Raw genomic sequence first — 20,455 nt, 5'->3', positions numbered from 1 at the left:
GTTTTCGCTTAATATCTCCTTAACGAAGCCCCATCCGACATTTTTGCAAAGGAAATTGTTGTTCAGAATCGTCTCAGTTCCCCCCCATTTCCGGCTCCTCCCCGAGTTTTGGGACACCCTATATATGTGTATACATATGCAAGCCAATCAGTAAGAATATTCTGCCAGTAGCACCAATCTAGGTTGAACAACATACCTAGAATTACTATACCACAGCCGAGAGTCGGCTGTGACTATACCAATAATATAATGAATTCTTTTTTCAAATAACTTTCATATTTAATTGATGTTCTATTTGATTCCATGATCATCACTGTTATTCTTGTTATTATGATTACTAAAAATTAAAACATGTTAAAGTCAGTCAACTAACAGTGCTGTTAGTTATTATATAGGAAAATTAGTTATGAAGTTCCTATGCGCATTTACATACATGCGTTTAAAAACAATTGTGATCTGCGACATCAAAACAATGTAATTCTTCAATGCTTCAAACGTTGTTATTCTACATACGTTGTTCTACGTGAAATCGCTGAAGACGTTAAAGTATTACGATAAAGTTACAATTTGTTACCATAGTTTATAAAATTTTAATTGTATAAAAGATATATCTATTAATATGTTAAACCAACAATATCAAGTTTTACATCCCGACTCGTATATTGAACCACTTTTAGTACGTGTTCAATCAAACAATAGGCTTGGTAAGGCATAACACAATAAATAATTGTATATAAATATAATATTATGTTCTATATTATTTTATGATATATTGTTTCTCGATGTTTTCCAAAGGAGTATGTAATGGAATAATTGGAACAGATTCTATGTCATCTAGCTGTGGCAAAAATAAAGGGGACCGTTTTAAATTGTCTATTCCTTATGCCAGACAAACCCTAATCTGGAATGTATTTTTTGACTCACAGTGCCCTGAAATGGGACCTGATTTCGTATTTAATGATGATACTTTCTTAGCAAATATGGACATAGACATTTTATCTACTAAAATACCTAGTCTTGCTAAATGGAATCCTAACAATAAAGATGCGTTACTAAATGTTCTTATGGAACTTCTAGTATGTTACAAAGATCATCAGGTTTGTTATTTATTATTTATCAGATATTCAATGTTTTTATGGATATATGTTTATATAAAGTATTCTTATTTTTGTATTAGATACAATTGCTTCACAAGCAAGAGGTATTGAAACGTGAATATACTATGTTAATGAAAACAGACATAAGACTGGAAGATGTCGAAACTCTATTATTACCTTTAGGTTCTAAACCAACAGAGGCTAGATTTCTAATAAGTTTATCAGTAGATCTGTCACAGTTACAAAATCGTACTTGCGAATCAGAAAATGCTGTAGCAATACTTCATGTAACATATTCTGGAACAAATTGGGATCGAATTATGACACAACTTTACTTAACAAAACCATTAGAAGATGTTCTTGGCAATACTCAATTACTGTTACCACATTTTCCACGTAATAAATTTTTAATGGATTATATAACAGAAGTAAGAAAATGTATATCAGAGAAAGTATGTAATTTCTTCTTACTATACTTTGAAATAGTTGTTTTGCTGTTATTAAAATCATTTTTTATTCTAGATAAATGTATTAGTCCACAGCTTCGAACAGAGATGTGCCTTCATGTCAGTTATGGCTACTAATCAGTATCTGAATTTATGCGAATATGATGCAGTAAACTTCACTTATATGTGTTATTTATATGGCGAAGATGACTTCTGGTTATATATTCTCATAACACTTACACTGAATTTTCCTAAGGAAAAACCTATAGTTACATTGCAATCAGTATATCATATGAGAGAACAAGGTGTTCCATATACAGAACAGATATATTTTCCATATTCTTGTAATTGGAATCCACTTAAAATGATAAATAGATTAATGAATCATATTCACTGCAAAGCCTTAGAGGAATTTAAGGCCAATTCAATTAAAATATGTTCTTAGCAATTTACTTTAAAATCTGATTCATTAATTAATACATTACAATTTATCATAAATATTTCTAACAAGAATAATAATTTCACTTGAATTTTCCTATTCTTTGCATGTATTACTTACTTACGCAATATTTTATGAATGAACTAATTCTACATCATTTTTTTTTTATTTTCAAATGTATGTACATATACGTATATATGTAACAACTCTAACTATGCAGAATAAGATAGTAACACTTGCTACATGAAATACCTTTTTTTGAAATTGTTTGTAGCCGCATCAATCACTTAGATAAGTTAATTATCAGCAACTCGGTTACTTGAATATTTTGAAAGATTCAAGATTGTATATATATGTAGAGCTCATCAAATACAATATTTTCAATATAAGTTTTTTTTTTAAAAATCGATAAATGACAAGTTATTTCAGATGGCGATTATTATTAATCTGACCACATATATAAAATTATAACTCAGTCGTAACTGTAATTTTTTAAATAAAGGTTTATGTTAAATTAATGAAATATAAAGGGTTCTTTAAAAGAGGCTTTAAGATTTTATTTTTTAATCAAACACAAGTAGTATAGAATATAAACGATTTTTTTATTTATCACGCGATATTGAGAGGCATATTTTGGTATGAAAAAATAAAATCCTAAAGCTCATTTTGAAAATAAATAATAATTTATTAATGTCTTATTATGTAACAATACAATTTATTTATTATATTTTTAAATATTTTATTTATTATATACCAAGTTTTTAGCTAAGAATTTTGTATGATTTATACTATATATATATATATGTATGTGTATATATATATGTGTATATCAACGAAATATCATTTGCAGGTTAAGCATTTTGAACAAAATTGGTTTATAGGTGATCTATTCTAACATATAGACAAACAAGAAATTAACAAAAAGTTACTTAAAAATACAACGACGTAGATGTTTAAAAATATTGCGAAGAATGCGGGATACGAGCAGATACGAGTTTCGTCATTCGACCATTACGTGTCTCAATGTCTTTATGCAAAATATGAATTATGGGAAATTATCCAAGGATATAGCAAAATTAATCAAAACGCGTATATTTTCTGTTGAAAAGATTTAAAGTGATTGTAAAGTGAAGGAGATTTCTATTTTTCTTTAAAGTCAATCTTAGTTCACAATAATTCAGTGAAAAAACAACATATTTAGTGCAAGAGGTTATACTTTCTTATTGTATGGTTCCATCTATTAAAATTAATAAATGGTATCGTGTATAGGAAGTTACACAAAATCTATTTTATCTACCAGTAAATTTATTTCCTTTTTTAAAGGAAGATCATATACAATCATGGTAAAGTACTTGAAGCAACAGGAAAGCATTAACATAGACAAAGATTTGTTTGAAAAATATAAATTCAGCGTCGACCAATTGATGGAACTTGCTGGTCAGAGTTGTGCTTTTGCCATTGCTTGTACTTATACTGCATTCAAAAGTCCTACGCAAAAAATTTTGGTCTGTTGTGGACCAGGGAATAATGGTGGAGATGGACTTGTTTGCGCAAGACATTTAAAACAGTTTGGATATTATCCTGAAATTTATTATCCTAAAAGAACAAGTAACACTTTGTATGAAAATCTGTTACACCAATGCGTTGAAAATGATATTCCCTTGTTGGAAAATGATTTAGAAGACTTCACTTCAAATCGTCTCCATGAGTTTGGTTTAATAGTAGATGCTTTATTTGGATTCAGTTTTAAGCCACCTGTGAGAGGAACATTCATTCCAATTATTCATTTACTAGAAACTACAAATATGCCTATTTGTAGTATAGATATACCATCAGGTTGGGATGTCGAAGATGGTCCACCCAAAAAAGGAGGCATAAAACCAGAAATGCTAGTATCATTGACAGCACCAAAAATGTGTGCTCAGAAATTCAAAGGAAAATATCATTACTTAGGTGGCCGATTTGTACCCAAAAAATTGGAAATTGAATATAATCTGAATCTACCTGAATATTCAGGAACTGATTTAATTGTTAATTTATCCTAAATTTTGATGCAAAATCAATTAAATTATTCCTTGTTATAAAATATTTTTCCAATCTTTATTACATAATATGTGTATTACAATTAATAAATAAAATTTTCACAATTATTTAAGGAAAATCAAAATATAAATTTTGTATATGCATCTAATTTCCTATGGAGAAACATTGTATACATGATTTTTAATAAAGTACATAGTTTATAAGTTTGTCACTTTTTATAGATTTGTGCAACTTTTGTAATCAACTAAATTTATTTGATTGATATTTAGATGGATTTTATTTTATACATCTGAAGTTTTTCATATATTGTACATTATTTTTAATTCATTATTTGTATGTTGTCTTGACGGAAGTTTAGAAAAACAATATGGAAAAATTGGAAATTGGAATGTTTGCGTTTGAATCCAATTTAAATTTACCGCTATGACGTTATCCACGTATCTAGGTGGCGTTTAAAGCTCAAGAAACACGTCTGTTTATTCTACTTTCGATGTTATTTATAAAATATATGAACGATTAGTGTGGACGGTAGGAATTAGGATCCAATCATTCAATGATCCAAGCAGATCCAAGTGACGGTTTATTCTTATCAAATTCTCCATATATAGTATAATTTCGAACTTCTTAATTAATATTGTAATACATTCAACATAAGATTAACATAATATAAAAAATGGTAAATTTGCAACAAATTATACACTTATTTTATAAATCGCTTTGGGTTAACTCAATATTTATTTAAGGCACAAGAAGTAGAAGAAACTATGAAACGTATTCAGTCTCATAAGGGAGTAGTTGGAACAATTGTAGTCAATGCAGAAGGTGTGTTGTATTAATTTATGAATATAATTAATATCAGTATTACATGGAATGTAATAAACTCTAATACTTAGGTATTCCAATCAAGTCTACGCTGGATAACACTACCACAGTTCAGTATGCAGGTTTGATTAGCCAACTGTCAGATAAAGCTCGATCTGTTGTTCGAGATCTAGATCCAACAAATGATCTTACTTTCCTACGCATTCGTAGTAAGAAACATGAGATAATGGTTGCTCCAGATAAGGAATTTATACTTATAGTAATTCAGAACCCAGTTGATTGATATCCAAGAAAAGAGATAACATATATGAAAATATATGCTTTACTTGTTGATGAATTATTTTACATAGCACATTCCATTCTAACTTTAACTATTCATTATTACTCTTACAGAAAAGCAGTGTTTGATTTCTATTTCACAAATAACTTTAGAAATGTGCTTTATAATTGCTTCCAAAGATTGAAAATCACGCATGCTACTTTAAAACAAAAAAATAAAAAAAAAAATGTTAATCATTAATTTAACATTTTGATAGTTACAGTCTTGTTAAATTAAAAGTTTTTATTTATTTATTATAAATTATAAGTAATACATTTGACTGATTTGTGTTACATAATTCAAATTGTTGCTTTTAAATAAATTTTGGTTACAAGGAAATTAAATAGATTTTAATGTTTGTTTGAGTAATTTTTTTAATATTGATCCATCTCTAAAATTAGACTATTACTTTTATTTTACCTAATCCTGATTGTTAGGATATTTTTTCACTGCTTCAAGTAATTTTTAATGTTTTATAGTTCTATATTTGGTAACATATATGTGTGTGTGAATGTTTTATGTATTATTTGTCAATCTAATATCTAATAATTATATATGTATTATATATAATGAGTTATATGATACTGTAACCAAGGGTGTCATTCATTGTGAAATCATACACATAAATCTAATGAAAATAATTTTGTTTATTATAAGAATATATAAAGTATACTGAATCCAAATATGGTAAAGTGTTAAAAATTTATAATTTGTATCTAAGATCATTGTAAATTTTGTTTTCTGAGTTAATTTTTACGTATATAAATTTCTAAGTACATGTATTAAAATACAATTATTTTTTAATATACATACAATTATATAAAGAGCACAGTAAAAGTTGTATAAACTATGTATTATACATACTATTTTCTAGTCAGATTTCTTCAGCCTTATTGAATGTGGCAGTATTGCATCAAATTATACATACAATATATGCCGGAACTCGTTTTTTCTAAACTATAAACATTTATACTGTTTGTATAAATATGCATAACACGTATACTATGTGTATAAATATTTATAGATTAACAATTTAAATATCAAAAAAAAATAAATGTTTAATCAAATATCATGAAAAGATAAAATTTGATTCTTTAAAAGTTAAATGTGTAATTTAACAAAAAGTCATGGTTACTGACAAGATTTCTTAAAACTTGTATCAGATACAAGATATAAAAATAAAAATATATTGTTATAAATATAATAAAATAATTATTGAAAATAAATATACACTAATTGTACATGTGCAAATGCTATCTCAGATCAAATATTTGTACAATTTATAAACAATAAATAAGTCAGCTAAATTTTGTTTAAATATTTCTGAATAAGAGTTCTAAATATCCTATTAGATGAATTTTATAAAAATTATGTATGTGCAGTATTTTGATGTTTTAAGGATGGATGGAAAACACTATAATAAACAATCATAGCTGTTATACCCAACAAAAAAGGTATAATACAAAGAATAAGGAGTACATTAAAGTACCAAGCATTTTTAACTTCATCCGATGAACTATATATCCAAAATATAGTTGCTGTTATATTTTCAAGAAAACAGATTATGTAAAAGTACACATGTTTAAGAAATGTGCTACCATCTACTGCATTTAAATATATAAATACATGAACTATGCCAATTACCATAGAAAATAACATAGAATAAATGCGTTCTTTAACTTTCGGAGGAAAATGCGGCGCATGACTGTAATTCCTACAAAATTCTAACATACCATGAGAATCAATAATAACCCAAGTAGTCATGCCGATCCAATGACAAATGCAACCAATACCTGTATATAATGGCCATACGCTTGCAATAACACTCAAAGACAATATTCTTGAAACTGCAAAATATATACATAAATGTCGACTTTTAGTTCTCTTATGAATCTTATGCAATAATAATTGACTTACCCGTAGTACAGAAATGCCACAAAAATTGAAGAACTGTTCCTGTAAGTCCAATGTTTAGTTTATCTTGTTGAGCTAATCTAATACTACGATGGTAACTAGCCATAACCCATCCCATACTTCCAAGTGAGCTAAGGATGCTAGCTACTTGATGAATAACTGTAATAAATACAAGTATTATTTTTACTTGTCAAGTTCTATATTATAACATAACAGTTAACCTTTTGTGAACATTGTATAGATATACCAGACAACATATTTTTACGATTTTATACATACATTGAAAAATTCTCTGTAAATATATGACCACAAATCAACAGAAGTTGATTAAATATAATTTCTTAATAAGTATGTAACAAATCAGTAAGTTAAAATAAAATTAATTTATTGCATAAAGTAATTTTTAGATATACATTACTTTTCTGCATTGTTTACAAAAAGTTAGTAAATATATAAAAATATATGTACATTCAAAATTAATATTGCTGTGATAGTTCTTCAACAATATAGTTAATTGTAAAATTTGTTGAGGAGCTGCTTCGAGGAAGCATTCAAATACTCTTAATAAAGCAACATCTTGATCTTCTTTGAGCATTTTGAGATAATATCGTCTTTGAGCATTATGGTCATTCAGTTTTTTAAACTTATAAGCCTTTAAAGCATATTTCAATGTTTGATAATAACGGAGTACTGGTGCTAATTGAAATGCAACAATTACAATAAAGAATACATTCCTTGTTAACATTGCATGTATCCATTTATATTCTGAATGATTTGATGTTGTGCTTATCTGTAAAGAAAAAAATAACAGTCTTAATAACTGTCAGAAAAACATTTACAAAAGAACATTGAGACTTATGCTACACCAGAATTATATTAAATTTTGCGTATGAGGATATATTTAGATGGAGTCATCGATTCCAGCAATATTATTTCTTAGCGTTCCATGTAAGAATAAGTCTTGATGTTACTTTGATAATAAATTTTATATTTAATTATATTAATTCTTTATATCCAATGCAACATTTTACCTTATCATCTTGGTATATCATTTTTCTACTAATTATAACATTAATCAATGAAGGTAGAAAAATAAAAGTAGCTGTCCATGTAAAATATGTTGTTTTGCCAGCCAATAAATATCTTATGGCGAGGTTCATATCAATAGCCATATCTACAACGTGCATAATGATCGAGGATCCGAGAAAGAAAATATCCAAGTATGATATACTTGGATTTTTTAAAGGAACATCTACATCGTCGTTATCAAATTCCAATACAGGAAAAATACCAATTATTTGTCGTGTATGATGTTTATTATTTCGAATCTCCATTTTTATCTGTTGTCAAAAAATCTTAAGCATCATAATTTAAATTTGAGTATGCTACGACTTGTCAGTTCTGTAGTTTACAATCATCGTATGTTTATTTTATTTGTACACATAACCTTAACGTGAGTATTAAACTTCACTTCATTACTTGGCTTAAAAATTTCATTATATTAAATATTATTTTTACATTTTAGTATATCCTTACGATTTAAAAAATATACTAATATTTCAAATTTCTATATAATTACAGTTTAATGTATTTTAAAAATTAAATCGTGTAAATAACTTGTCATCTATTGATTCACACACGCCACAAATTCAAATGTAGTTAATTTGTATCTGTCTTCAATGTATTACAAAATTATAAAAAAAGTTAGTGACGTCTGATCGTGATAATCTGGTTTGGTACATGAAGCAATTTTACGTTGTCATAGCAATCTTTAGATAGTGGTTCAGATAGAAATTATCTCTAGCTCTTTGCTGTTCTGGATGCAGTATAAATATTACATCCTCATGTACTGTATAAATTTGTCATAACGAGTAATTTTATTTATTTAATGAGTTTAAATAATAATTTTGTTTACACAAACATTGTAGATCAATACAATACAGAGTATAGTCTGTTATCTACATCATCGTGTAATAGTGTTGGTTTTTTTTTGTCAAATCCATCGAGTTCGGAATCTGAACATTTTTCGATGCTGTATCGATACATGATTCCCTTATTGATACCATACTCGGTAACAAACTTTTCAACAGGCACATCTTTCTCTAACCCCTGGAGAATATCCAGACGTTTTGCGAGAGTGATTCGCCCTTTTCATGCATAAACAGATGTCATATGAATTGTAACTTTTAAAAGCTTTGTAAGCAAACTATTGTAATATTGTCTGATATTGTCCTTCCAACTATCAGCCTGACCTGCAAATTGTCGCATAGATATTTCAACCAATTCTTGCAGTGCATTTAGATAACTGTTGCCTCTGCTGAATGCACTCAATATGTCCTTTACATTCAATTTCGTCCTTGATGTACACTCGCCTTAACAGTTGTTTATTCTACACATGTGTGCGAAGGTTTGACACATATACACACTATAAGCACTCATCTATATATTTATACATGTTTTTAACAAATGACTTTTATTTCTACATGAGGCGATCGGATCATCTGAAAAGGCGATAGGTGTGTTGGGATTTTTGTTAGTATAATACTCATGATTATATTACTCTACCAATCACAACTTAGAACCCTTTTAAAGCTTAATTCAATGTGAATTTTGAGTGTATCTTTAGGAATGAATAACATTTGGTTTATTCAAAAATAAACAATTCACGTTATGGTTTTATTCATACATTAATAGGAAAGAATTGTATGCATTATAATAAAGTGGGACAAGTGTTATGTACTTCAATGATCACGTATTCATTCTTAAATTTATTTCATATAAATTAATGTACAATTGTAATAATTGGGAATTTGTTATTTGTTATTTTATTTTATTTACACTTACCTATAAATCCTTTCTGGTAGTTTGTACAACTAGTAATTTTCAGTACTTTAACAAGGAAATAAAGAAAAAAATAAATATATGTCAGTGTAAAAGATTTTTGAACTTATGATGAAACTTTCATAATTGTACTTATGGCCTTACTACAAGGGTTTTATTCGTACATTATTTACTTGATCTATTTAATTTTTTTATCACTTAAATGTTCATTGGTACATTGTTGTATCAAATAATAGGCTGTCTGACAATAAATAAATGAACATATAATAATAAACTTGTAGAGACTCATAATCTGAATAATGTTAGTATTAAAATTGATCACAAACACATTTGTTAGAAATAGGTAATGTGATACTCATTGTTCAACAGATTCTACATGTCTTATATTATTTGTTAATATATCGCTTTTCTTGCAATAATAGAATGTACTACCATTTTTCCAATATATATATTCTTTACGATTAATAAAATCAACATAATTAGATTCATTACTGGTCTTAGAGTCTTGTTCTCTAGGATTCTCAGTTAATGGTATTCGGCCCAAAAGATTCTTCCATGAACTTCTGATGCTTGGAGCTGTTATTTCATTCCATATATTACTGATCAAATCAATGCAGTCTTTTATGTTGTAATCTGCATAAAATTGCCTAATTTCATGATATTGAAGTACACGTTTCTGTAGATCATATTTGTACATCCTTTTACATTCTGCAATTATACCTTGATCCAAAGGCTGAATAAATGAGCATGTATTTGGTGGCAAAAACACTACTTTAAACTGGGCATCATCCCATTTATATTGAATAGGCATGTGTCCTTTGCAATTACCAATCAACAGCAGCACTCTTCCCTTTTGATGATTCTGCATTTGACGTTGCCTCACACTTACCTTAAAGTGATTCTTAAACCAATCATTGAAAACGATTTTATTAATCCACGAATTACATTGAGTTTTATATATCACTGGCAAAGTAAGTATACAATCCTTTATAGATGGTGGATTGGCATATTTATTAATAAGTAGCAGTGGTAGTTTATGCGTGCCAGTAGCATTGGTACAAAATACCACAGACACACGGTCTGGTCTTACTTTTATGTTTTTTATCTCTTGTTTTTTGTCTCTTTCGCGGGCCAATATTTTTCGCGGTAGAGCTTTCCACATTAAACTCGTCTCGTCCATATTATAGATATTTTCTTCACTGATGTCTTCTTTGTCTAATATTGCTGACAATTCTTTTAGAAATGTTTTTGCAGCCAATTCATACGTGTTGAGTGGTCTTCCTACATGGATAGGTGAAAGCGATTTCATGTGTACGTTGTGTCTCCTTTTGAAACACCTGAGCCAACCACGGCTTGCTGTAAATTTTGATGGACCATCGGATTCTTCATGCATTGCCCTTGCTTTATTCTGCAGAATTGTATCAGTTAGGACCTCTCCTGAGGCTTGTTTCTCTAAGATCCACGTGTACAGCCGGTCATCTACATCTTCGTATAAAAGTTTCATTCTTTTTTTCAAATCCATCGTATTGTACGCTTTCTTCGCATATTCTCGTATCGATGACGCGGTTTGTTTGTATCGAAATACGGTCCTTTTACTGATACCATATTCAGCAATAAGTTGTTCTACAGACACACCTTTTTCAATCTTTTGAACAATCTCTAGACGTTTTGCGACGGTGTTTCGCTTTTTCTGTGAAGGGACAGCTTCCATATTGATAGTTATTCTTGCAAGCTTAGCGAGCACAGCAATAGTTTCTTACAACTGCCAGTCGAATCTGCGAACTATCGCATACTTATTTCAATGAGTTCTTGCAGAATTAACTGCATCTCTATCGCACTCACTTTAATTCTTCATGTAACAACCGGCACTATTGAACCATACTACTGTAAAGTAAATGTAACCGTAAACGTATTTTCCTAACAGTAGCCTCAATTTAAATAAAATAATAAAATGGTAAACCCATGTAGTAATATGTCGAATTGTTCATTTCTGAGAATATTTTATTTAATACAGTAATAATACTGGTTTTATGACTGAACTAAACTTGACTATAGTCACAGTATAGTTAAGTATAGTTCAGTGGAGAACATGAATCTAGAGACGCGGTAGCGTCTCGACGCCAAGTTCATAAAAAATTATACATATGTAGATGATACTTGGATACTCAGATGTTCGTGCGTTCACGGACAAGTAGCAAGCCAAGGACACGGTTCTCACTCTGTTCCACCTCTTCTGACACCATGCGCTGTGTTATCATTGGCTGCGGCCGGTGACAAGAGACGACGGCGAGCATATCGAAACAGAGTGAGACGAATTGATTTCACAGCATCGGCGTGGCTAATTATTCTCGGGTTTTCGTTATCTTTGTAAGTGTTTATAAGACTGTAATAGTCAGCACTTTGATTAGGAGGCTACGCCGATGCTGTAAAGTCGTCATTCTGTTTCATTCTGTCTCGGTATGTTCGCGGTCGTCCTTTGTCATTGGCCGTAGCCAATAACGACGTAACGCATGGTAGCAGGAGGAGGGGGACAGAGTGAGAAAGAAAATTAGTTTACCTCGGCCAACTTGTGAACGGACGATAGTCATGGATACAGAGTGCCACAAAGATGTGTAGAGATGAGTCAATTTACGAATTAGTTACTGCGCGTTTACACTACAACTTTGTATTTTAAACACTCAAGGTGTATTCACATTGTAAATATTGAAAAAACAATTTGTTCGATGTAAATGTGTCTTAAAGTACCCTAACCAAGGTTTACAAATGTCAAAATAGTTTTGCACGCTTTTCGTTTGAACGTGTCTGATTAATTGGAATTCATTATTCCTTGAGTTTTATAAGTAACAGTTTTATAGGTTAACGTAAATTAAGGAAAAACAGCTTTAAAAATGGAAGATCTGCAAAAATTGGAAGAGGAAGCCAAAGCAAGGGGAACAAAATATGTGTCGAATTTGTTGCAACGTCCAGGTCAATTGGAAAAAATTGATATGTACAAACGTAGAATAAGCCGGAAAAAAGCTTCCGTGGAAACTATGCTCAAAACTGCAATGCAAAGTCAATTAGATGGAGTTCGGGTAGGTTTCGAACAACTCCAAAGTTCCTTAGAGAGTATTGCCTCTGTAAAACAGGATTTGAATGATATTGGCCAGTTATTCAGTCAAGTTCCAGAACTCAATGCAAAGTTGCAAGCTGTTCAAGATGAGAATATGCGTCATTCACAATACGTTACTGCCAAAGAAAATTTAAAACATACTTTTACTGTTCCCGACAGTGTGGAAAAGACTAAGCAGTGGATAAACGAAGGCAAACTTTTACATGCCCATCAAAGCATTATGGATCTTGAAAACTCAAGAGATGATTTGCTATACGAACTTCATAAGCTTCCAAATCAATCACCAGCAGACACAGTCATGTTAAAGGCTTACCTAGAAGACATTGAAATGCTTTCTCAGTTAATGGAAAAGCAAATCAGATTGGTCTTAAGCCGTACATTAAACACAGTTAGGAAAGAGCCTACAGTTATTGTAACAGCTTTAAGAATTATAGAAAGGGAAGAAAAAGCAGATCATTTTGCGATTCAGAGGCATAAACAAAGTGGATTTATGCCACCAGGAAGACCTAAAAGATGGAAAGACATGGCAATGAAAGTTCTTGAAAAATCTGTGGCTAATAGAATTGAAGGGACTCATGTTGAAGAAAGGGCAGATAATAAAATGTGGTTGGTTAGGTACTTGGAACTTACAAGGCTTCTAATTTTAGAAGATTTGAGAGTTGGTAAAACATTATGTGTACCCTGTTTTCCACCTTGGTATAATATTGTAAGTACTTTGGTTAAAATGTATCATACAAGCTTGTCTCAGCATTTGAAAGACATAATTGCAAATGGTTTAGAAGGAAATGAATATGTTTCCTTACTATCCTGGATTATGAATACTTATACTGGACCAGAGCTGATGCAACATCCTGAATTAAATATTGATACAAGCGATATCGGCCCCCTGTTGAGTCCTGAAATTATAAATGACCTGCAAGAAAAATATTTGAAAAATATGTGTCAAAATTACGAGGATTGGATGAGAAAGACTTTAGAAACTGAAAAAGTTGACTGGTGGTGTGGAGTGTTGCCAGAAGGAAGCACTCAAGAGGCACATTATCACACAGCAGCACCTGTAATTATATTTCAAATGATCGATCAAAATCTTCAAGTTACAAAAACCATTAGTGCAGATTTAACAGCACAAGCATTAGTTCTGTGCATCGAACAAGTTATTAAATATGGATTTATGTACAGACAAGCAATGTTGGAATTTAAAAATAAACATTTTGAGGACAGAAGTCAAGTACCATACTTTACTCATCACATGATTACAGTTGTTAACAATTGCTTACAATTTACGGAATTAGCACAGCAAATGAAACAGATTTATTGGGTTCCTAATACCGGTGAACATGCCACCATTAAATTTGAAAATCTGTTATTGAATTATCAAGAGTTACGAAATGAAGCAGCAACTATACTATTAGAAGAATCTTTCTTGGATCTAGAGTTACTATTTCAAGAGTTGATTACACCCAAGTGGTTGTCATCTCCTATTCCAGTAGAGACTATTTGTGTAACCTTGGAAGATTATTTTCAAGATTACAACCATTTATGCCCAAAAAATTTTGAGTATGTCATTATGGAAGCACAGAATCTAATTGCAAAACGTTACATTTCTGCTATGATGCAAAGAAAAATCTCTTTGAAAACATACGACGAATGTTTAACATGTACTTCAAAAATAATGACAGAAGCAGATAAATTGAAGAACTTCTTTGATAGAATAGCTCCAAAAGTAGGGAACTTTAATTCACCATTTGAAATAATTAAACGTCTTGCCGAGGTATTACGTTGTGAAGACTCTGAAATTCTCTCACTTGATCTACATTCTTTGGTTGAAAAATATCCTCATATGACTGAAGATCATTTAGTCAGATTACTAGGTCTCAGAGGTGATATTTCTCGTAGTGAAGCAAGAGAAAAAGTTTCATACATTTTTGAAGCTCAACGTAATCGTAAAGCCCCGCAATCTATCGCAGATAGTATATTTAAGCAGATAGTTATACAGGATAGTTTTCTTAGTTGGAAACCTTAAACTTCAAACACAAATTACAAAAAGAACAAATTACAAATTAGTTTTTTACATATCATCAATGAAGGTGATGTAGGAATGATAAAATGTACTTAAGTGATAAAATAACTAGTATACTATACAAATAAATACTTAGAAGTAGAATTGATAGATAACACATATTGCAATCATATTGTAAATAAGTATTTCTAAACTTTTTTTTTTATTTAAACAAAATTAAAATTATTTATTTAACCGTTTACCATTCAAAAGGGTGATTGCATATTCAATACCAAATATTCTTTTATTGTATATTGGTTACACAAAATATGAGAATATGAAAACGAATATGTACGTATGTATGAATATAAAAATATGTGTGTATACAGATGTGTATATGTATATATTATATTTCACATTGCACATGCCATGATTTTTTAACATTCTTACTCCTTTGCAGCTTGAATTTGACATTATAAATAATACAGTAATTAATTCACTGCCTTAGCAACTGAACTGATCTAGATATTTGTTGTAGATAATTGTATTTATGTATAGTCATAGAGGTACATGATCATCAATAGAAAAAACATAACAATAAAAAAGAAGTAAAATACCATAACACACTATGCTTAAACATTTATTTACTTTAGAGGTGATTAAAATATTATATGAAACATACAGAAGCTGTATGTGATAATGTAAAAATACGAACGACTTAGAAAAGAGGTAAATAATTCAATACAAACAATCAGAATAATATTACTCATTCAGTGTGAAATAATGATATTGATCCTATGAATTGTATATTATTTAAAATTTGTCATTTAGCTCATTTGTAGGAAATTGAGTAAATTAATTAAGCTTTTAAATACATTGTACATCCTGCAAATACGTTAACATCATTTCTGTGTGACAAGTAATACTTGTATTTTAAAACAAAGTTAATAAAAAAATGTTATTTTTTTAATTATACAATATTACGATTATAAATACGTTTTTAACACTTAATATTATTGTTACGAAGCAATGTGTACAAAACAATTAAATGCAATTAAACATAATTTATGAGTAATAGATTTATGTACAGTGAGTCCTCATGTACACGGTTGAGCCCCTACTTACACTGTTACACATATTTTATATGTGTGTATATGTATATTCACAAATGAAATAATATTTTCTTTTCTTCAATTCTATTCTTCAAAGCTGTTAAAAACAGCCGTGGAAAAAAAGGAACATGTAAATCGGAAGATAAATATATTATACGAATTATATATAATAGAAATAGTACAGTTGTATTTTATTAGTAAAAATGTATTTTATTCATTATACACTTTACAAAAATTAATTTGTATATACGTATATAATCCATCAAACGTGTTTGACGTCCATCAATTTATTAGTTTAGATTTTTATGATGAAGACAAATTAAAGTAATTTAGACCGCGTACAATATCGGTATTCCTCGTTCTCTTCTATACTGATGTCTCTGCTGCAGTATCGACTGCTCCAGCTGAGCGCAGTTGAGCGTCAAACCACCAAACACCAATTTGTGACACCAATTACTAACGATAGCAACGCTCAATCCCGCTCAATGGTGGCTTCAGGTATCTTGCGGTGCAAAATATCCATCAACATCAACGCTTGGGAATACCTCCTGGGGATACGGAGCACGTGTGTTTGAGGAACTCGCGGCTTCGATTTCTATTCATTACAGACAAGACAAAATACATAAAAAATGCCGCGTATTATGATAAAAGGTGGTGTTTGGCGGAACACCGAGGTAAGTTTTAAGTCTTAACCTAAAATCTACGTTTTGATTATAAAATTCCTCTTCTGAAACTTGTCTTTTGTTTTTACAGGATGAAATTTTGAAAGCCGCTGTTATGAAATATGGCAAAAATCAGTGGAGTCGAATAGCATCTCTCTTACATAGAAAATCTGCCAAACAGTGCAAAGCACGTTGGTTTGAGTGGTTGGATCCGAGTATCAAAAAAACAGAATGGAGCAGAGAAGAAGACGAAAAACTTCTTCATCTTGCAAAATTGATGCCTACACAGTGGAGAACAATTGCTCCAATTATTGGGCGTACTGCTGCACAATGTTTGGAACGTTACGAATATTTGCTGTAAGTTAGATAAGTTTTACAATCTTAACTCTAGAAAGACTGAGCCATAAGTAATCTTAAAGACTAAGAGGAGGCTTATCCTTATCTACATTTTCCATATTTTTGAATAAAAATCTATTCTTAAAGCTAATATTTTATGCCTAATGCTAATTTTGTACATTAACAAATATGTACTATATACAAAAAATATTAACATGAGATTAGATTTTCAATGAAGCAATACATAATATTTTGGATATATTTTATTTAAGAGAAATGACATATTTTAAAAATTACATGACTAGGAATTGAATAAGCCCCTTAGCTCATCCTCAATTTTCCTAAGATTAATGCAATTATACATATTTATATAATTAAGTTTCACATAGTTTTCACTGCACTTTATGTTAGCGATCAAGCTCAGAAAAAAGAAGAAGGAGACGATGCTGCAGATGACCCTCGTAAACTAAAACCAGGAGAAATTGATCCAAATCCAGAAACAAAACCTGCTAGACCTGATCCTAAGGATATGGACGAAGATGGTAGATACTTTACTTTAGAAACTATTATTTCTTGTTATGCGTAACAAAAATAAGAGTAGCAATTTTCAGAATTGGAGATGTTATCCGAGGCACGTGCTAGACTTGCAAATACTCAAGGAAAAAAGGCAAAACGTAAAGCTAGAGAAAAACAGTTAGAAGAAGCTCGCAGGCTTGCTGCTTTACAAAAACGTAGAGAATTAAGAGCTGCTGGTATTACTGTATCACAAAAGAACAAACGTAAACGTGGAGTTAATTACAATTCTGAGGTTCCATTTGAAAAACGACCAGCAGCTGGATTTTATGATACATCTAACGAGCATGTTGATCCTCTTGCTATTGATTTCTCAAGAATGAGGCAGCAACATTTAGATGGAGAATTGAGGCAAGAGAAAGAAGAAATGGAACGTAGAAAAGATAAACAAAAGTTAAAACAACGCAAAGAAAACGATATTCCAATGGGAATGCTTAATAATGAAGAACCTATTAAGAAAAGGAGTAAACTAGTTTTACCAGAACCACAAATATCTGATCAAGAATTGCAGCAAGTTGTTAAGCTTGGCAGAGCATCAGAGGTACATCCTTTTATCTGTATATTAATTAAATATATTAATCGTATGCTTACATACAATTTATGGTGTTTGACATAGGTTGCTCGTGAAGTTGCAACTGAAAGTGGTATTACATTATCTGATAGTTTATTAGCTGATTATTCTTTACCAACAAATGCAGCTGCCACTCCTCGTACTCCTGCTGCTGCAGATAGGATTCTTCAAGAAGCTCAAAATGTTATGGCTCTTACTCATGTTGATACTCCATTGAAAGGTTATATAATTTAACTAAAGGACAAAAGGACGCAGAAATTTGATCGTATATGCATTAATGTCTTTGTTTCTTACAGGTGGTTTAAATACACCCCTGAATAATTCAGATTTTACCAGTGTTGTGCCTTCCGCAAATGCTGTAGCAACACCAAATACAATTTTGGCTACACCTTTCCGTTCGCAACGTAGCGATGGTACTCCCGCTAATTCGTTTAACACGCCAGCGTCTACGCGAACGCAAAACGGAGTTCTCGCAGCTACGCCAGTTCGTGATAAGCTCAGCATTAATCCAGATGAAGGTTTGGAGGGATCAGAGACTCCGTTAATTCAGAAACAAGTAAAAGAACAATTACGTGCTGGCCTGAGTGCTCTTCCAACACCGCGTAACGACTACGAGATAGTAGTTCCCGAAGGGGAAACGAAAGATGAAAGTACTATTGCACCTACGACGGAGATTATTGAAGATCAGGCTGATATAGATGCTAGGCAACAACAAGAATTAATAGAACAAAGTGTGTAACTGCTTAAATATCAACTTACGTATTCTACAAGAATTATTTGTGTAGTAATATATTACATTTAATAGGAAAAAGAGAATTATCTCGTCGATCACAAGTTATACAACGAGATTTACCACGACCGGTTGATGTAAATATGAATATTTTAAGACCATTCATGGATACTCCATTAACGGATTTACAGAGGGTATGACCACGTGCTTTTATTTATCTGGTAATTATTTATTTTTTAACAAATGCTTAATTTTAGGCAGAGGAATTGATTAAAAGGGAAATGATTACGATGTTGCAATATGATTCACTACAGAATCCGGTACAACAGAATCGTAAGGGTTCCTCAAGTTCGTTAGCCCAAGCGCAGACATATTTAGAACAGCATCCGTATGTTAATTTCGAAGAAGATGAACTTAGTGCTGTAAGTTAATTGTATTATACGATATCTTACTTCAACATATGTAATGAACATTATATTTACATTTAATTTAGGCTAAACAGCTCTTGACCGATGAAATGGCAGTTGTTAAAGAAGGTATGGCGCATGGAGAACTTAGTTTAGATTCTTACACAACTGTATGGGAAGAATGCTTATCACAGGTACAGTAACATATTTCATATTCGAAATAAAATTTCGAGTTTAATCTATTGTCAAATATTTTTCACCAGATTTTGTATCTGGAAACGCAAAAACGATATACAAGAGCTACATTAGCTTCAAAAAAGGATAGAGTAGAAGCATGCGAAAGAAAATTAGAAGAAAATCGCATGCATATGACTGGGGAAGCTAAACGAGCGGCTAGAATGGAAAAAAAATTGAAAGTTCTTACTGGCGGTTATCAGGTACTCGTGTTTATTTTTACTATATAAAAGGATTATATTGCGATACATACAATCATGATTGGTATATATAAATCTTTTTTATAATAGACTAGAGCACAGGTATTAACAAAACAGCTACACGATTTATGGGAACAAATAGAACAAGCTCATTTAGAGCTATCAACGTTTAAATTTTTGGAAACACAAGAAGAGGCAGCGGTGCCAAGGCGAGTAAACGCGCTTATGGAAGACGTTAATAGACAAACAGAACGTGAACGCGTATTACAAACACGATTCGCGCAATTGCAAGATCAATTGCAGCAATGTTAAATATTACCCGGACAATTCACTGTAATATACGTCTCAAATATTGTAAACGTTTTGTGAAATATAAAAGACTTACTTTGTATACATGAGAAAAATATTCTCGCGGATTTTAATATTATATAATTAAAGACAATTTATTTCACATTCTGCATAACTGATGACGATTCAGACCCTTTGGACTGAAGGAATTTAACGTGAATGTAATTTATTGTATGCAAACGATTAGTATGATAGTACAGTTATTAAGTAAAAGAAGTATTCTTATTTTATCACTTGTTTTAATAACGTG

The 20,455-nt window shown here is 30.7% G+C and overlaps 7 protein-coding genes across 9 annotated transcripts; 5 read left to right on the top strand and 2 right to left on the bottom strand.

Annotated features, from left to right (window-relative positions):
• The first annotated feature begins 222 nt into the window (after positions 1-222).
• LOC128889724 (BRISC and BRCA1-A complex member 2-like) lies at positions 223-2,511 on the top strand. 2 transcript variants are annotated; one of them, XM_054147629.1, is made up of 4 exons: positions 223-704; positions 796-1,097; positions 1,178-1,525; positions 1,620-2,511. In XM_054147629.1, the coding sequence occupies exons 1-4, from the start codon at positions 620-622 to the stop codon at positions 1,986-1,988; spliced, it is 1,104 nt and encodes a 367-aa protein (XP_054003604.1). In that variant the 5' UTR covers positions 223-619; the 3' UTR covers positions 1,989-2,511. The 2 variants fall into 2 exon arrangements, with proteins under 2 accessions (XP_054003604.1, XP_054003603.1); XM_054147628.1 differs by having other exon boundaries at positions 227-704; positions 1,178-1,549.
• A 238-nt stretch (positions 2,512-2,749) lies between these two features.
• Positions 2,750-4,289, top strand: LOC128889725 (NAD(P)H-hydrate epimerase). Its single transcript, XM_054147630.1, has one exon. It carries the CDS (start codon positions 3,236-3,238, stop codon positions 4,025-4,027), a length of 792 nt encoding a protein of 263 aa, XP_054003605.1. The 5' UTR covers positions 2,750-3,235; the 3' UTR covers positions 4,028-4,289.
• A 180-nt stretch (positions 4,290-4,469) lies between these two features.
• On the top strand, positions 4,470-5,524 carry LOC128889727 (dynein light chain roadblock-type 2). Its single transcript, XM_054147631.1, has 3 exons — positions 4,470-4,701; positions 4,769-4,847; positions 4,919-5,524. The coding sequence occupies exons 1-3, from the start codon at positions 4,699-4,701 to the stop codon at positions 5,128-5,130; spliced, it is 294 nt and encodes a 97-aa protein (XP_054003606.1). The 5' UTR covers positions 4,470-4,698; the 3' UTR covers positions 5,131-5,524.
• A 404-nt stretch (positions 5,525-5,928) lies between these two features.
• Positions 5,929-9,689, bottom strand: LOC128889723 (XK-related protein 6-like). Its single transcript, XM_054147627.1, has 4 exons — positions 8,112-9,689; positions 7,549-7,870; positions 7,084-7,239; positions 5,929-7,013 (listed from the first exon to the last, which is right to left on the bottom strand). The coding sequence occupies exons 1-4, from the start codon at positions 8,412-8,414 to the stop codon at positions 6,535-6,537; spliced, it is 1,260 nt and encodes a 419-aa protein (XP_054003602.1). The 5' UTR covers positions 8,415-9,689; the 3' UTR covers positions 5,929-6,534.
• Positions 9,690-10,276: 587 nt separating this feature from the next.
• On the bottom strand, positions 10,277-11,632 carry LOC128889581 (jerky protein homolog-like). The gene has a single exon (XM_054147305.1). It carries the CDS (start codon positions 11,630-11,632, stop codon positions 10,277-10,279), a length of 1,356 nt encoding a protein of 451 aa, XP_054003280.1.
• Positions 11,633-12,087: 455 nt separating this feature from the next.
• LOC128889722 (exocyst complex component 3) lies at positions 12,088-16,364 on the top strand. Of its 2 annotated transcripts, XM_054147626.1 has the most exons (2): positions 12,860-12,995; positions 13,193-16,364. In XM_054147626.1, the coding sequence occupies exons 1-2, from the start codon at positions 12,985-12,987 to the stop codon at positions 15,054-15,056; spliced, it is 1,875 nt and encodes a 624-aa protein (XP_054003601.1). In that variant the 5' UTR covers positions 12,860-12,984; the 3' UTR covers positions 15,057-16,364. The 2 variants fall into 2 exon arrangements, with proteins under 2 accessions (XP_054003600.1, XP_054003601.1); XM_054147625.1 differs by having other exon boundaries at positions 12,088-16,364.
• Positions 16,365-16,509: 145 nt separating this feature from the next.
• Positions 16,510-20,248, top strand: LOC128889721 (cell division cycle 5-like protein). The gene is made up of 11 exons (XM_054147624.1): positions 16,510-16,818; positions 16,898-17,163; positions 17,554-17,684; positions 17,754-18,256; positions 18,332-18,506; positions 18,583-19,017; positions 19,092-19,210; positions 19,274-19,438; positions 19,510-19,617; positions 19,687-19,860; positions 19,948-20,248. The coding sequence occupies exons 1-11, from the start codon at positions 16,774-16,776 to the stop codon at positions 20,167-20,169; spliced, it is 2,343 nt and encodes a 780-aa protein (XP_054003599.1). The 5' UTR covers positions 16,510-16,773; the 3' UTR covers positions 20,170-20,248.
• Positions 20,249-20,455: the final 207 nt, after the last annotated feature.

The sequence above is a fragment of the Hylaeus anthracinus genome, unplaced genomic scaffold (genome assembly GCF_026225885.1).
Source record: "Hylaeus anthracinus isolate JK02 unplaced genomic scaffold, UHH_iyHylAnth1.0_haploid 11997, whole genome shotgun sequence".
NCBI classification, from domain to species: domain Eukaryota; kingdom Metazoa; phylum Arthropoda; class Insecta; order Hymenoptera; family Colletidae; genus Hylaeus; species Hylaeus anthracinus.
This window is presented reverse-complemented; position numbering and strand designations above follow the sequence as displayed.

Coding starts and splice junctions, on each gene's coding strand:
- LOC128889724 (XM_054147628.1), top strand. CDS start 620: ATGTTAAACCAACAATATCAAGTTTTACATCCCGACTCGTATATTGAA. Junction 1,098..1,177: donor TATGTTACAAAGATCATCAG/GTTTGTTATTTA, acceptor TTTTTGTATTAG/ATACAATTGCTTCACAAGCA. Junction 1,550..1,619: donor GAAAATGTATATCAGAGAAA/GTATGTAATTTC, acceptor TTTTTATTCTAG/ATAAATGTATTAGTCCACAG.
- LOC128889725 (XM_054147630.1), top strand. CDS start 3,236: ATGGTATCGTGTATAGGAAGTTACACAAAATCTATTTTATCTACCAGT.
- LOC128889727 (XM_054147631.1), top strand. Junction 4,848..4,918: donor AATTGTAGTCAATGCAGAAG/GTGTGTTGTATT, acceptor TCTAATACTTAG/GTATTCCAATCAAGTCTACG.
- LOC128889723 (XM_054147627.1), bottom strand. CDS start 8,414: ATGGAGATTCGAAATAATAAACATCATACACGACAAATAATTGGTATT. Junction 7,871..8,111: donor TGATATACCAAGATGATAAG/GTAAAATGTTGC, acceptor TTTTCTTTACAG/ATAAGCACAACATCAAATCA. Junction 7,240..7,548: donor CAGCAATATTAATTTTGAAT/GTACATATATTT, acceptor TATTTATTACAG/TTATTCATCAAGTAGCTAGC.
- LOC128889581 (XM_054147305.1), bottom strand. CDS start 11,632: ATGGAAGCTGTCCCTTCACAGAAAAAGCGAAACACCGTCGCAAAACGT.
- LOC128889722 (XM_054147625.1), top strand. CDS start 12,810: ATGGAAGATCTGCAAAAATTGGAAGAGGAAGCCAAAGCAAGGGGAACA.
- LOC128889721 (XM_054147624.1), top strand. CDS start 16,774: ATGCCGCGTATTATGATAAAAGGTGGTGTTTGGCGGAACACCGAG. Junction 16,819..16,897: donor GTGTTTGGCGGAACACCGAG/GTAAGTTTTAAG, acceptor TTGTTTTTACAG/GATGAAATTTTGAAAGCCGC. Junction 19,861..19,947: donor TTCTTACTGGCGGTTATCAG/GTACTCGTGTTT, acceptor TTTTTATAATAG/ACTAGAGCACAGGTATTAAC.